General features: G+C 40.1%; 1 protein-coding gene across 1 annotated transcript; it reads left to right on the top strand.

The window, feature by feature from the left end:
* The first annotated feature begins 4,842 nt into the window (after positions 1-4,842).
* Positions 4,843-8,798, top strand: ccnj (cyclin J). Its single transcript, XM_061087825.1, has 5 exons — positions 4,843-4,914; positions 6,048-6,258; positions 6,350-6,649; positions 7,423-7,582; positions 8,483-8,798. Exons 1-5 carry the CDS (start codon positions 4,846-4,848, stop codon positions 8,796-8,798), a joined length of 1,056 nt encoding a protein of 351 aa, XP_060943808.1. The 5' UTR covers positions 4,843-4,845.
* Positions 8,799-14,487: the final 5,689 nt, after the last annotated feature.

The following is a 14,487-nucleotide window of genomic DNA, read 5'->3' as shown; positions in this document are numbered from 1 at the left end:
CTTTGTCTGAAAGCAGCTTGCATTAATAGAACATTTTGAAACACAAAACCACATTATTTTGATATGGATTTTCATTCATTCATTCAATCATTCGGTGCAATATAAAAACCTTTTGCAATTGATTTACTTTTCTTGTTTTTGTGTGTGTGTGTGTTTTTGTTTGTCTTGTCATTAATCCCAAGCTGTTAAAGTGTGTATTTTAAAGCCCATTATCCTGCACATCACATGGGAGGTGAGGCTGTATCGTACCTCTGGTATGTCTGGGAGAAGCAGGATGCCCTTTGGGTCTGTCAAGAAGTTCACAAATTAACACACAATGAAGTGCCACTATTCAACAGCCATAAAAAAAGCCCACTGGGCCGGATCTCTGTAAATGTGAGACACTTTACTGCATCTAGATGATAAGGTGAGGATTAATTCACGGCAGTGACCTTTTTGTAAAAGATAGGTTTACCTAACTGCCGTTTTGGACACATGTAGAAATTAATTTTAGCATTTTAATCCATGTAGTTACAAATAATAAGTTATCCTGTGTTTACCAACGTTTATGTGTCGGACCAACTTATTATTTCGCCCTTTGCTGCTTACATGACCTTAAGGTATCCTTTGTATGTAACCTTTTGATTTTTTGTGATATATTGAAAGTAGCTTTGCCTTTAAATCATATACATGATCCTAACTGGGCAGAATAACCTTTGTGCTGCCAACAAGCTGGAAGAGAAACTAAACTAAGGCAAGATCCTCACATGGTTTCCTGTGCGAACATATGGTGAAGATGAGCATATGAGTTGCCAAGGAATCTCTGATGTACAGAGGAGAATCAATAGTTTAAATGTAGAAATCAGATGAGTCAATCACGATGTATGGTATCAACCCCCTCCTTAGGAGGTAAAGTTCTTTTTGCCAAGGAAATCAGTAGACAATGTAAAATCAATATCCGTCAGGCAGCTTACACCCTCTGCTGTGGTGTTTCTGTCAGTGTGTTCAGCAGTGGGGCTGTTCACACTCCTGAGCAGGTCAATGGCTGTCTGCTGCCCTCCAGTGAGAAGCTGCAGGACACCAGAGGGAAGAAAAGCTTCAAAAGGACGACCAGCAGCTCCCTCCACCCAGGACGCCCTTTTGTTTCCTCCAGGAGACACTTCCAATCCATTAGGAACGAGACTACCCAACACCTCAACAGCGTCTACCACAGAGTGGATAGAATTACCAATCCTCTTATAAACCATCCCCCACACAGCCACCACCCCTGGATGGCTCTTTTTATTATCTAGGTTAAACATGGAGCAACCGTTTGATCTTTCTATGATTTTCATTTCAGAAATATAGTTTTACACTAGATTTTACCTCACAATAAACTACAAGGTAGGAATGAATGTGCCAACCCAGGAAAGCTTTCAAATTACTTTTACCTTCAATAATTATTTTTCTGTCTTGGTTCAGTTGGCTCAAAACATGACATGTTCCTCTATAGTTCCCACTAAAATCGACTATGCTGTTCGGCTACTGGATGTTGTACATCTTTAATTAGTAAGGTTTATAATTCTCTGAGGCCTTTAATGAAATATACAATCAATATTTATTTGGGCCATGAATAAATAGAGTTGTTTTGGTAACATGCAACATTGCATCAGATGAAAGTCTCTTGAAAGCATTTTATGGAACATTGTTGTTGATTTAACCTATCTGGGTCAAATTGAATTGTGCTGTGCTGCAGGGGCACACTGACCCATTTTCAATTCGTACCACGAAAAGGACACTGAGCATTTGGTCAACATTAGACTGAGCATGAATGGCTACTTCTCCCGGAGGAATGTATATGGGTATGCACTCAAATTACTGTTATTGTTGATCTAATGTAGTTTTTAGTAGGGGTGACGGTGTAGAGATGTAGGTGAAATCAGATCGATTATTGTTTGTCGCAGAAGGGGGTGTTTGAACCATATTTCATCCATTCACAAATGTATGACACAACGCCTAAGGAGTCACTCACTGTGTCTATGTATTAATGTATAGCTTGGGTACATGGGTATCATAATCAACTATATATTGCTTGAAAATAATCAGAATAAATGTCCAATACATTTCAATTAGATTTCATTTACAAGCTGCCTTAAATTGCTCAAGATATAATAAAAATGTGGACAATAGTGTTTAAATAACGTATGCTATAGAATGATTTCCCAAATTGTATTTTATGGTCAATGCAGGATTTCTGTCCATATTTGGAGTCCAAAGGGGTGTAAACATAATGCATTTTAACCAATCACTGAATAGAGTTTATAAACAGATGTGAAATTATCTAAATCATAATCTTTTCGTTCCTTGAGGGCATAAGGCATCGATGATCTGCCTCCATAGGGTCTGTCCTGGGCTACGTTTTGGGCCTCTGTCTGATCTGCTCTTCTTAAAGTTCAGAATTTTAGTTATTTTTATCTTTGTTGTTGTAGCATTATCCTGCATGTATGCCCCAATAACTGGACTCCATAAGAATTGTGCACAGACCCAGCTTCTGGTAAAAACCAGCACTTCGGGTGCACAACATGAGCAAAGGATCCAATAAAAGCCCAGACACCAATCACTTCATTACTGTAGCTCATGTAGCTCAGGAACATTTGGGTCTTTTATTAATAATTACTTTACCATTCAGTCTTATTGGCTATTGGCTGCATCTGGCTGGCAGCAGTCCGCGCCGCCATTGGATGTTGACAGTTGCCGTACTTACTTGTAATTGGCTGCGTCCTGTGTGCACCATCAGTCCCAGCAATGGAATGATGCCTTCAAGTGCTAGTGGGAAAAGTCTCTCTCTCTTCATCAATTGACTCTGAGTGGTCTATGTCAGGTCGAAATGGATATTCTAGCAAATGGTCTATACAGGATTGCTATGTCACTTGGTATCTATTGCACTTCTGTCCGTCCTGGGAGAGGAATCCCTCCTATGTGGCTCTCTCTGAGGTTTCTACGTATTTTTCCCTGTTAAAAGGGTTTTTAATAGTTTTTCCTTACTCTTGTTCAGGGTTAAGGACAGATAATGTCTCACAATGTTAAAGCACTATGAGACAAATTGTGATTTGTGAATATGGGTTATACAAATAAAATTTGATTGATTGACTGAAATTCAGCAATGCGTCAAGTTGTAAGATGATGTTAGTGCCCTCCCTTAGGGGAATTGAGCCTTGTATGAAAAAGTGATATATAACGTACCTCTGCTTGGGATCCTAATTAAATTGTTTTCTTAACATAAGTTCAATCATAGGCAGCAACAGCGCCTTGTTATAGGAGTGAACTAGTTCTTGATACACAACCAATGTAGCTCTGTGAAATGCTCTACAAGTAGTTTTTCCATTGTAGTAAGTAAGTAAGACATTTATTTTTTGAAGTGTCAAGCACCAAAATGTAGTCAGCATGCATGAGCTTACAATACACTATAAACAAGTCAGAAACAAGAGCAGTGGCAGAATAAGAGATAAAATAACAAATATATGGTCATATATGTCAGACTATAACAACCAAATCCCTCTCCTCAGACATTAAATATGTGAAACATAAATTTGGCTTTGACTGTGGCTTTAACATTTTAAACAAGCTTTCCTGTGCTGTTGGTAAAATTTAACACAAATGAAATACAACAAAAGTGAAACACCGTGTGTGTAAACAGGAACTGTCTACCATCAACACACATAGAAAACAAATCCAGACCTTCTGCAGACATTTTACAGCAAAGCTTCTGTCTTTGGTTTGGCTATTGTTCTTTTCACCACTATTTTACGCTACTATTCGCTAGTGGTGGGGGGAAAAAAAATCGATTTTGTTCAGTATTGCGATATTTTGAGCCCGCGATTATATCGATACTGTAGCACAAAGTATTGCAATATTTAAAAAAAAAAAAAAAAAAAAAATATTAATTAATTTACAATTATATATGTAACAGCCCATGGCTGGCAAAGCATGACGAGGAGAGTTTCAGAGTTTAAAAGATACCTAGTGTGTGTGCGGAAAGGATGTTCACCACTGCAGGAGATATAGTAACGGCCCAGAGGAGCACTTTAACATCTGAGCATGTTGACCAACTCCTTTTCTGAACAAAAATGCAATTATTTCCCAAATGAATTTAACATTTTAGGTCATGACCTTGCAGGTCTCAATTTGATTGAAGCTCTAGGTTACTCTTATTTATATGATTGAGCTCAGTGTTCATGTGAGAGGTCTCCTACTCAGAAAATAATTACAAAGGTCCTGTGTCCTGAATGTTCAAGGACAAAGTTTTTGCACTACCCTTTCTTAGTTTTTGCACTTCAGTTAATGTGTAGAAGACAATGTTGTTCACAGAATTAAATGTGACATTTGAAGTGAGTTGAGCAGTCTTATTTTCCTCATTTTTTGTAATGCCTTTGAATAATATGGGGGACATGAATCGCAATATATCGCAGAATCGCAATACTATTGAATCGTGGCCCAAATATCGCAATACTATTGAATCGTCACATTTTTGCCAATTCCCACCCCTACTATTCGCTTCATTGTTTCATTATCATTTTTAGTTCCTGGGCTCTCAGCGTGAAGTGCTGTCGTTTCCCGCGGGCCCTGAAGGCAGCAGTAGTGTTTGCTGAGCTCGTCAGGCAGCATGTCCGGTTAGTGCACCTCAGTGGCGCCGGCTGTGAGCATCACTACACGTGCTCCTTGGGTGAGTGTTTCCCCCTGAACACATCAACACAATGAACGACTGACAGTCATGTTGCCGCCGTGTGACTTTGAGCTAGTTGTGTGTTCAGTGTGCAGATCCCCGGCTGTGCTCAGAACCAGCTGATTAGTTTTGGGTTTTCGCAGGTTCCCAGAGCACTGTGTTAAATGGAGCTGGAGGACCAATGGTGGAGAGGACAGCTGGCCACAGACATCTACCAGGCACTACGGTACAAAGTGAGTGGGCCACACCCGCTGCTGGGGGGGCTACCAACACACACACACACCTTTTAAGTGTTTTTAAATGTTATTTTATTCATTTTTTTTACGAGCATTTCATACTCTCATATATGCTAAATCATTGTTTGAAAGGGATGTAACGTCATGGGATAAACTCCCTCATCCCATTTCCCAGGGGGGTCCTTAACACTAATGGGGAAACGGAAATGAACAATAATACAGAACAAACAAGCGGACCTTAAAGTTGCAACATTAATACTAGATGCAGTCAATGAAGAGAAACATAATTCTATTAATAATGAGGGAAGAAGCAAATTCAAGAAATCCTAGAACAGTCACATCACTACTGAAAACATAAGCTGGTTGGTGTAAGATGAGAAAACATTTTAGAATAACATGACAGACAACTGATATTGAATTTTTTTACTCTTAATTATTTTTGATACAATGTCGACAGTAAAGAGGGTCTGAAGGAGAATATGTGTTTTGTGTTGAGCCACTTGAGTGTGTCAAACATTGAGCAAGGTTGTGTGTAAAGATAGAACAACCAACAAAATACAATGTTCAATGTATGTCTCTGTGTTTATTGCATTTGCTCTTTACTTTCAAGTGGCTCTATCACTCTTCCATCGTTTCTGTGCTAACCCTCTGTTGTGCATTTTTCCACAGCTGCTAATTCTACTAACTGAAAGAGAACATATATATACATACTCAGAGATTTTCTTTTCTTCAATAATTACGACTGTGAATGAAGATGAATTGAATTTTAGAACTGAGATATTCTTATTTAAAAAGCCTAGATAATTAAATTGCAATGGTTATATAACAGCTTTGTTTGCGTATTGGTTCCCTAGAGCAACCAATACGCTCATTGTGAGAACTGTTATTATTTACTATTTATTTATTTTTAAGGTTTCGACCTTAATATGTAAAGTGCCTCGAGATAATATATATTGTAATTTGGCGTGATTTGAATTGAATTTTATGTCGGCCCTGACCCATCCATCAGACTAGCTCCGGTCTGTTTTTGTGTATTCCGTATATTTTTTCTTTACATTGTATCATTACAGATTATAAACCAATGGGAGTTTGTGTGCCCTGAGATCTCAAAACTGCATCTTCTCTAACAGGAGCTCAAGTTGCCGTCGTACAAGGGCCAGTCTCCTCAGCTGAATTTGAGACGATACTATGCGGACCTCATAGCCGTTGTCAGCAACCACTTCCGACTGTGTCCTGCAGCCCGACACCTGGCTGTGTACCTGCTGGACCTCTTCATGGACCGCTATGATGTCAGCGAGCAGCAGCTTGCTGTGGTCTCCCTCTCCTGTCTTCTGTTGGCCAGTAAGTGACCTCACGCTCCCAAGTGTCAGACTGCTCAGACTCTGCATTGCTCTTGTGTTTGGTGACCAGCTCCGAATCTTCCTCGCTGCAGGTAAGTTTGAGGAAAGAGAAGACCAGGTGCCAAAGCTGGAGACGCTGAACAGCCTGGGCTGCATCAGCTCCATGAACCTGATCCTGACCAAGCAGGGTTTGCTGCACATGGAGCTGCTCCTGCTAGAAACCTTCCAGTGGAACCTGTACCTGCCCACGGCCGCTCACTTCATAGAATACTGCCTGTCTATCGCCATCCATGAGGGAGACCTCCATGATGGCTGGCCCTTGACCTGCCTGGAGAAGTCTAAATTATACATGGCCAAGTATGCTGATTATTTCCTGGAGGTTTCTCTGCAAGGTGAGTTGTATTTCAGGTCCTCGAAGTGGATATGATTAGTTTTAGACTTAGCTGACGTTGGGTCACTTGCTTGTAGCATTCTCCAAAGCTGTTTTCAGACATGACCTGTTGGCAAAATTGAATTGGATACAGAGTTTACCCACAGTTTGCCTTTCACACATGCACAACACAGTGGGAGGTTCCCTTAACAGACCAAACACAACAGCAACAAAACCTCTGGATATTCAGGTTTGAGGTGGAGCAGCCGGGTGCAGCAGACAGAGGCAGGAAGTGACGTATTAACGTCTGCTCTTATCATCACAAACTCTTGACATCTTTGTCTGTGTCTTCCACTTTTTAGCCCAGTTTTTTCACTGGGAGACATCAACACCCCCCACTCGCTCGTGGTTAACCCAGTGGGAGATCCCCTCGTGGGCTCTCGCATCAACTTCTCCAGTTTTTATGAAACTACAAATCCAGCTCTCTCACCCTGACATTTGCGTTCACGCATGCGCCTCATCCATAGAAAATACAGGGGAACCGTGGCGCTCAGTGCATGTCTGAAATCAGCTTTAATGAAGCAGTTTGGTATTAGCAGTCTCTGTTTTTAACACTGGTTTCAAGTGCTTGTGCTGTTTTGATTAAACTTTAACTCCTTAATAATCTTTACTGTGGTAAAACGAACATTGAGATCTGGCCTCTCCTCAATTCTGACAAAGTTTCTGCAATTCTTTCCTCCATAGCATTTTGTTTGTGGCGCTGGTGATGGATTCCTGTTTTCTTTCTCCCTCCAGATCATGTGTTTTTGTGTTTTGCCCCCTCTCTACTGGCGGCTGCGTGTGTGGCCGCCTCCCGCCTCGTCCTCCACCTGTCCCCTACGTGGCCGCCACAACTGCAGCGCCTCACAGGCTACACATGGGAGAACCTGGTCCCATGTGCTGAGAAACTACTCATGTGTGTATCTGAAAAATCTGCTGTATTCTGTACACGCTACAAGGACAATTAGATACAGGAATTAGTTTCTGTGACAGTAAAGCAGATAGATACTGACAACTTTCAGTTCATGCTGTCGCACAAAAATTAAAGCCAGGGTTGGTAATCTTTGAAAAGCGTGCAAGAGCAGGCTACACTTGCAATTGATATATCCAACCTCCTCATCTGGCCTTGTGCTAAATCTACACACACGGGCATGCAGTAGCTGACAATTGCTAGAAGCCGTATTTTCTGTCCTGCAAGGGCAACAGACAGTTTTAAAAAAAAATTCAAGAACAATTTACTCAAAGCTGTCTGTGGGGACATGGAGAGGATTTCAACCAATAAGAAAAAATCCAATCTTTAAATCTGACATAGCAATCGACCCCAACTCTTTCTCTCTCTCTCTCTCTCTCAAATATGACGGCACACAACTGATCCTGGTCTATCTCTCTCTTCTCTCCCCTCTTTGCCACCCATCTCTCCTCCCTTCCCTATTTCTCTCTGCTCACCCGACCAGTCGAGGCATATGGCCGCCCACACTGAGTCTGGTTCTGCCAGAGGTTTCTTCCACTTAATGAGAAAAAAATGTCTCTCCGTATTTGAAAAAGTGCTTGTTCATTGTGGGAGAAGTTGGGGTTCTCTATGATTTTTAAGGTTTTTACCTTACTATGTAAAGTGAGATAATGTATGTTATAAATAGCGCTATATAAATACAATTTAATTGAAACATATTACCAAGCCTAACTTTAAGAGTTGTCGGTAGCCTAAAAACCTAACACTGTACATTCAAGAGGAGACGCGTGTGAATCCATGTTGTGATGCTCATCCTATAGCACTACATTTCCTCACTAATCCGCAGTGCAACTCTTTGTCCAGCAGTGCACATGACAGTGATGTCAGAGAGGCCAACAAGCAGAAGTGTCAGCAGCAGCAGATGGTGTACCACAGTTCGGGCCAGACAGCCACTGTGGCCCAGTGCCTGCACCGGCCCAGTTTGCAGTATCCCCAGCAGGCCAACCACAGGTCTGCCTCCTACCTCAGCCACTCCACCACCAGTCTGCCGGCTCCCAGTGGCCCCCAGCACGGCAGCACCCAGACCATCTCTGCCTCACTGGATCCAAAGTCCAACCTCACCAACAGGGCTTACCAAGTCAGCATGCACTACACCTGTGCCGCTCCGTGTTTTGACAGATGATGGATTTGTAGGATTTAGTCTTTTTTGAAAAGGAAGAGAAAAGTGGGGATCTGTTTCTCCTCTACATAACAGAATACCCTCGAAGGGGAAAAAAAAAGCGTGTTTTTAATTTGAAGAGACTGGATGAAATTGTGCTAGCACTTTGAACCATAAGGTGTACACAATGTGCAATATGCATACTCGGCTGGAATTTTCTGTGGAGAGCCTGCTTGAGGATTTTTTTTTTTCAAGACGTTTGAGATATCTGTAATGAATGTTGTTGTGAGGTAACTAGAGGCAGAGTTTGCACCACTGTACTGACTAGTGTTACTGTATAATTTATCTACAGACCAAAAGTCTTGTAATTAAGCCAAAATACCTCGGAAGTATTGCACGTATTCACCTTGTGCCTGTGTTATTTAGGGACACTACTGTTTAGTTAAACAGGAAGTAATCAAAGGGATTTACGTCGGTGCCTCGAATTTTGTTTTGAGTGTTATTTGTGTAAGTAGTAAAGAATATTTTCCTCTAGATGTCAACTTATTTGCAGAGAAAATTGTTGCTCTTCTGTACACAGAGGATTTCAGTCAGTGCTATGCACTTCTATGATGATAGTTTTAAATAAAACACAAAACTGTGTTGGTTGAATTGAAATGTTGTCCTCTTGATTTCTTTGATATATTCCCTAAAATTAGGTTCTGGTTAAAGATAGCATCTTTATATATGACTTTATTTAAAATCCTTACACTAAAAAAATGTCAGTAAATGTACTTTATTGAGCATTTCTATTTTATTCCTACATTTAATCTGATTTCTTGAATTACATTGTGCATAGTGCAGTCTATTATTGGATCCCCCAAAAGTCCAATTTTTATTAAAACCAGTGAATAAATCTGCAATGAAAGTGGAAGATTTTCAACTTGTGTTGCACTTATTCTGTCTATTTTATAAAGTTATCCAACTTAGAAATGATCAAACTAGACTCTTCCCAAATCTAGTTTAAGAGAAAAACACAACCGGATGTAAAATGCTTATATCAGACCCATCTTTATGATTTGCTGTTTTTTTTATCTTTATTCCATCAGGTAGTGTTATTGAGATTTTCAGTATCTTTTAAGAGAGAGACATGAGAAGAGGAGGCATTTACAACCAGTAATTAAATAAACAGGAGTTAATGATTAAATGCAACACAAGGAGTTGATAAATAAAAACAAAACAACATGGAGGTAAAACATAAAAGCAAATCAACAAATAATACAAATATTGAATCAAGACTCGAAATAGATATATTACAAAGTTTTAAAATCACTAAGGGAAACGGTAAGTCTGCAGTTGTAGGACAGATTGCAGCTCGTTTGAAAAGTGCATAATACCTGAAGCCGGTTCTGCCAACGTTAGTGTGAGTGTAAATCTAAGGATATGTAGTTACTGGATCATGTGGAGATAATATTATATTGATAGAAGAGAAGTGAGGTAGTTTGGAAACTTTATAAATGATTTTTATCATGGTGGTAGAGAATTCTGTCTGTTGGTGCTGGTAGAGAGCGCAGTTTTATTTGTATATCTTCTTATTGTGTCCTTTCATTGCTTTCTATTCCTTGTCTTTTCATTTGTCATAGAAAGAGACAACATTGTAATTCAGATGTGACTGAGGAACCTCTTTGCTCTGTTTTTAGTAAACACTCGGTTGTAATGCGTCCACACCCTGTAGTACACTGTATGCCATCATTAGCAGCTCATGGCCAGTGACAATGCAATCCACAGTCTGCAGATGGCAGTAAGTGGCTAATTTCTGCTGATGCTTCTCAACTCTTCACAGCTCGGCTATTCTTGCATGTGCACTGAAAAAATAAGCTTAACCAGAATTCTTTCACGGCAGGATATCAGGTAAAATCATAAAATATATAATGATACGCTGCTCCTGTACTCAGGATATTTGAAAATCAATAAACTGATGCTCTGAAGTGATAAGAAAAAGTAGCACAGTGTTTTTGTCTCATTTAAATAAATGTAGTTTATTTAAGGTAAAGGATGGAAAAGCATAAGCTAAATATGTATTCTAGTATGTTAAACAATGTTCCTCTGAGGTGAACTTCTACTCTTCTGGATATAAGAGGACAACTTTAGAAAGGGGCATACAAAGCTATTCACTATTATCTATAACCAAAATTAGTTCCTGTTCTGAAACAATGTCGTCAGACCTGATGGAAGCAACCGTTCCAAGTAAACATCTAATGCCCTGCTGATTCCCTCAGTATACACGTCATGAAAAGGCAGACCTACAAAAATAGCTTTTCCGTTCTAGGATATAATCGCTGCAGAACTTCCTGTGTAGGAGAAAGCAGTCTTGATGGACATGGTGACGAGGACCAGAGTCTTCATGCTGTTAATGATTCACTACTTCCCCCCCTCCCAAACACTGTGGATTATCAGCTCAGAAGCCGAAGGAGGAGGTGGACTCAGATTTATGAAGCCATCCAAGTCCTCCTGAGTAGTTCTCATACCTTTAAGAAAGACATACTGGCTCTCTGTCAATGCTTTTGTTAATCACCTGAATCAGAGTTTGTGGTCAGGGTGACGCAGGCAAACCACACTGAACAAGGAAGGAGGAATTTAAGTCAGAGGTGAACTCATCCGGCAGCATGGGAAACTTGAAATGTCATTACCGTATGAGCATTTCCACATTTCCATGTAGAGCTGAGAAGACAAGCTGTGAGAGAAATAAGTTCACTGACTTTCTCGTGCTCCTTTTTAGATGCTAAACTGTTTTATGTGAAAAGCCCAACCACCCACCACTCCATCTGTGGATGCAGACACTAGAACAAGCACAGGGGCATTTCAGCAAATTGTAACTATCGCATCTAATATGTATATTGATGTAATAATCTGTGTGAAGAGAAGTTGTGTGGTTTGTGTTGATGCCAGTGGTCAGCCCACAACACAGCAGGGCTCCGGTGAGCACGATTCTAAATCAAAATACAGTACTAAAACTGCCACTCCATTAGTATTCAGTCCAAATACCATGAAGTAAAACATGAAATATTGTTCTCGAAAACAAAATTTTCAAACTGAGAGAAGGCTGAAGCTTTTCTAAACTCTTAAAGATGTTCAGTGTTTGTACAGTGTTCTCCTTTCAGAATACTACACAGACGTCATGACCTCATTTTGGTTTCCAAAGTATAATACTGAAAGTGTGGAAGTTGCATAATTTAACCTGTGATTCATTTATTACGGGCAGGCCTTGGAAAGCAGCCTGGCTCTTGGAGTGTAAGATATGGAGTATAAGAATATCATGTACTGACACAAATAAATAGGCTGGAACAGCTGGGAGCCCGTGTGGACCCCACAGATATATAAAGCTACACTATGTGAAAAGCGCAGGAAGCACAGAGGTTTATCTGAGAGCTACAAAATGCATCAGGGTGACACACAGGGAGATGAGGCCTGGTTCAGGGTTGTCTTCATACCCACATGTTCATATTTATGTTGAGAATGTCTGCTTTAATTTGAACTCCCGTGGAGGGATAATAACACAAAGAGTGATTTGTTTAATAAAAAAAAAAAAAGTAACCTTAGAAGATAAGTACTTAATTTTGTCAAGTCACACCGCTGAAGGCTTACCTCATCTCTACATGTTCTGTAAATGTTATATCTAAGCCGAGGGCCTGCATGGTGATGCAGTGGTTAGTCGCCTGACAGCAAGAAGGTTATAGGTTTGAATCCCTGGTCGGTCAGAGTCTTTCTGTGGGGAATTTCCCCCCCTCATGTGTGGGTTTTTCCAAGGTATTCTGGTTTCCTCCCATAGTCAAAAACATGCTGTTTTATATAAGGCTGAATGGAGACTCTAAATTGACTCTTGGTGTCTGTGTCTTGGTCTTGCAAAACACTGGCAGCCTGTCCAGACCTGTCCAATATCAAATGGGATTGGCTCTAGCTCCCTCCACGACCTTCAAAGGATAAGTGCTATAGATCTAAGCCCTACAGCTGTACATTGATTTGAGTTGTTTTCATCCAGACTGGGAGTGTGACAGCAGTTGAGTGGACACCAGCTTTTTTTTAAAGCATAGACAGTATGTTAGAATGCTAGCAAAGAGGATGGAGGAAGAGAAATAGAACAGATTAAACTACTAACAAAAAAGTTGTATACCTCTGTCTCACACTGAGAAATGGGCTGTGTTCAGTGAACTTCAAACAGTGAAGTGAAAGCTGAATTCAGCCTGTCTTGAAAAGCTGAACTGCTGTAAAGCTGCTGCTTCAGGGCATCTGAGCAAAACCTCTCGTTCCACCGTCTCTGCTTTCAAGACGAGGGGAGATTGGTATGAAGACTGCTGCGAGGCACGTTTAGGTACATTACTGCTACCAACACACTTTCATTCAGCTAAAGCTAAAGAAACACCCTCTCTCTGAGAGAGATTATTGGAAAAAAACAATAACCCCACCTTTTTTTTATTATTATTATATTCACACTACAACAAGAGCTATAACTTTTTTTAACTCCACTAATGGAGTTTAAAATCCATTATTTAAAAAAAACAACCTTTGGATTTAAAGTGAAAGGCTTTTCCTCATTCTGAATAGATTATGACATTTTAATAATAATGCATCTCAATAAGTTCTCCAAGAACCAATTCAATGTTGGCACTGATCAGGATCAGGGGGCGGATCAATGTTTTTTTTATATAATATTGTGAGACATGGTGTTTATCAACATTTTCATTGATTTCACCGAGAACAATTCATGGATCTTAACGAAAAAAGTCCGTAATGTTTAGGAGACTGATATTTATGAGGCTGTGTAATTTGGTGCAGATCCAAACAGAATCTGAATCTTGTGAATTCAAGTATGGTTTCATAAGGAGACTTCTGGGCCTTAATGGAGGTTAAGTTAATTTATTGAGTATACTTGAATAATTAATACACTATAAGTTAGTTAATAAGTTAGTTGGGATCAAAGTCCATATTTCTGATATAAACCATAAAGTTATATATCATTAATCAAGATCCTCAAATCAACCAAACCATAACACTGGCCCCTTTCTCTCTAAAAGTGAAGCACACACATCCTTGGACTTTGAAAACACGTTCAGCTTCCGTTAGGCTGTACTGGGATTTGTGGCATGTGCACTGATATGGTATTTAGGTGTTTAACATGACTAACAATTAATTATTTAACACTGTAATACCATCAAAGCAGCTACATCTTGTAATAGCATGGGGTAGTAGGTCTATTATACTGCACAGAGTTCCCTGAAATTACTTTGATGTAATAGTGTTACATGGGACGGCTTAGTGTCAGAAACAGGGATCACATCAGGACATAGAGGTAAGAAGGGGGCGGGGGGGCAACTTGAGTCAGATTGATGCCACCGGGGGGGGGATGCTTCCTCCTCCTCCAGATTCATGAGCTCATTACACACCAAGTGTCTCGTGAAAATCTCATCACCCTCTGAAGGAGGATTAATCGCACGGATACACAGATTCAGATGATGTATTGTTGTCCAACTTTTGCAAATATATTTTCTATTTTTACATTACAACACATTGATATATTTTACGTTATTCAGTTTCGATGATGCATTTGCCTTCAGAGGGCAGATGGTAGGAATGTGATCCAGTATGAAAATGTCAGTGCGATATCAGCAGTGTGTTGAATGAGATGAAGAGGTCTGATGTGTCACACAGTTCCTACAGCAACATACCGTTTGAGGCT

This window comes from Limanda limanda, chromosome 15, assembly GCF_963576545.1.
Source record: "Limanda limanda chromosome 15, fLimLim1.1, whole genome shotgun sequence".
Lineage (NCBI taxonomy): Eukaryota > Metazoa > Chordata > Actinopteri > Pleuronectiformes > Pleuronectidae > Limanda > Limanda limanda.
The sequence above is the reverse complement of the archived record's forward strand: the minus strand, read 5'-3'. Positions and strand labels throughout refer to the sequence as shown.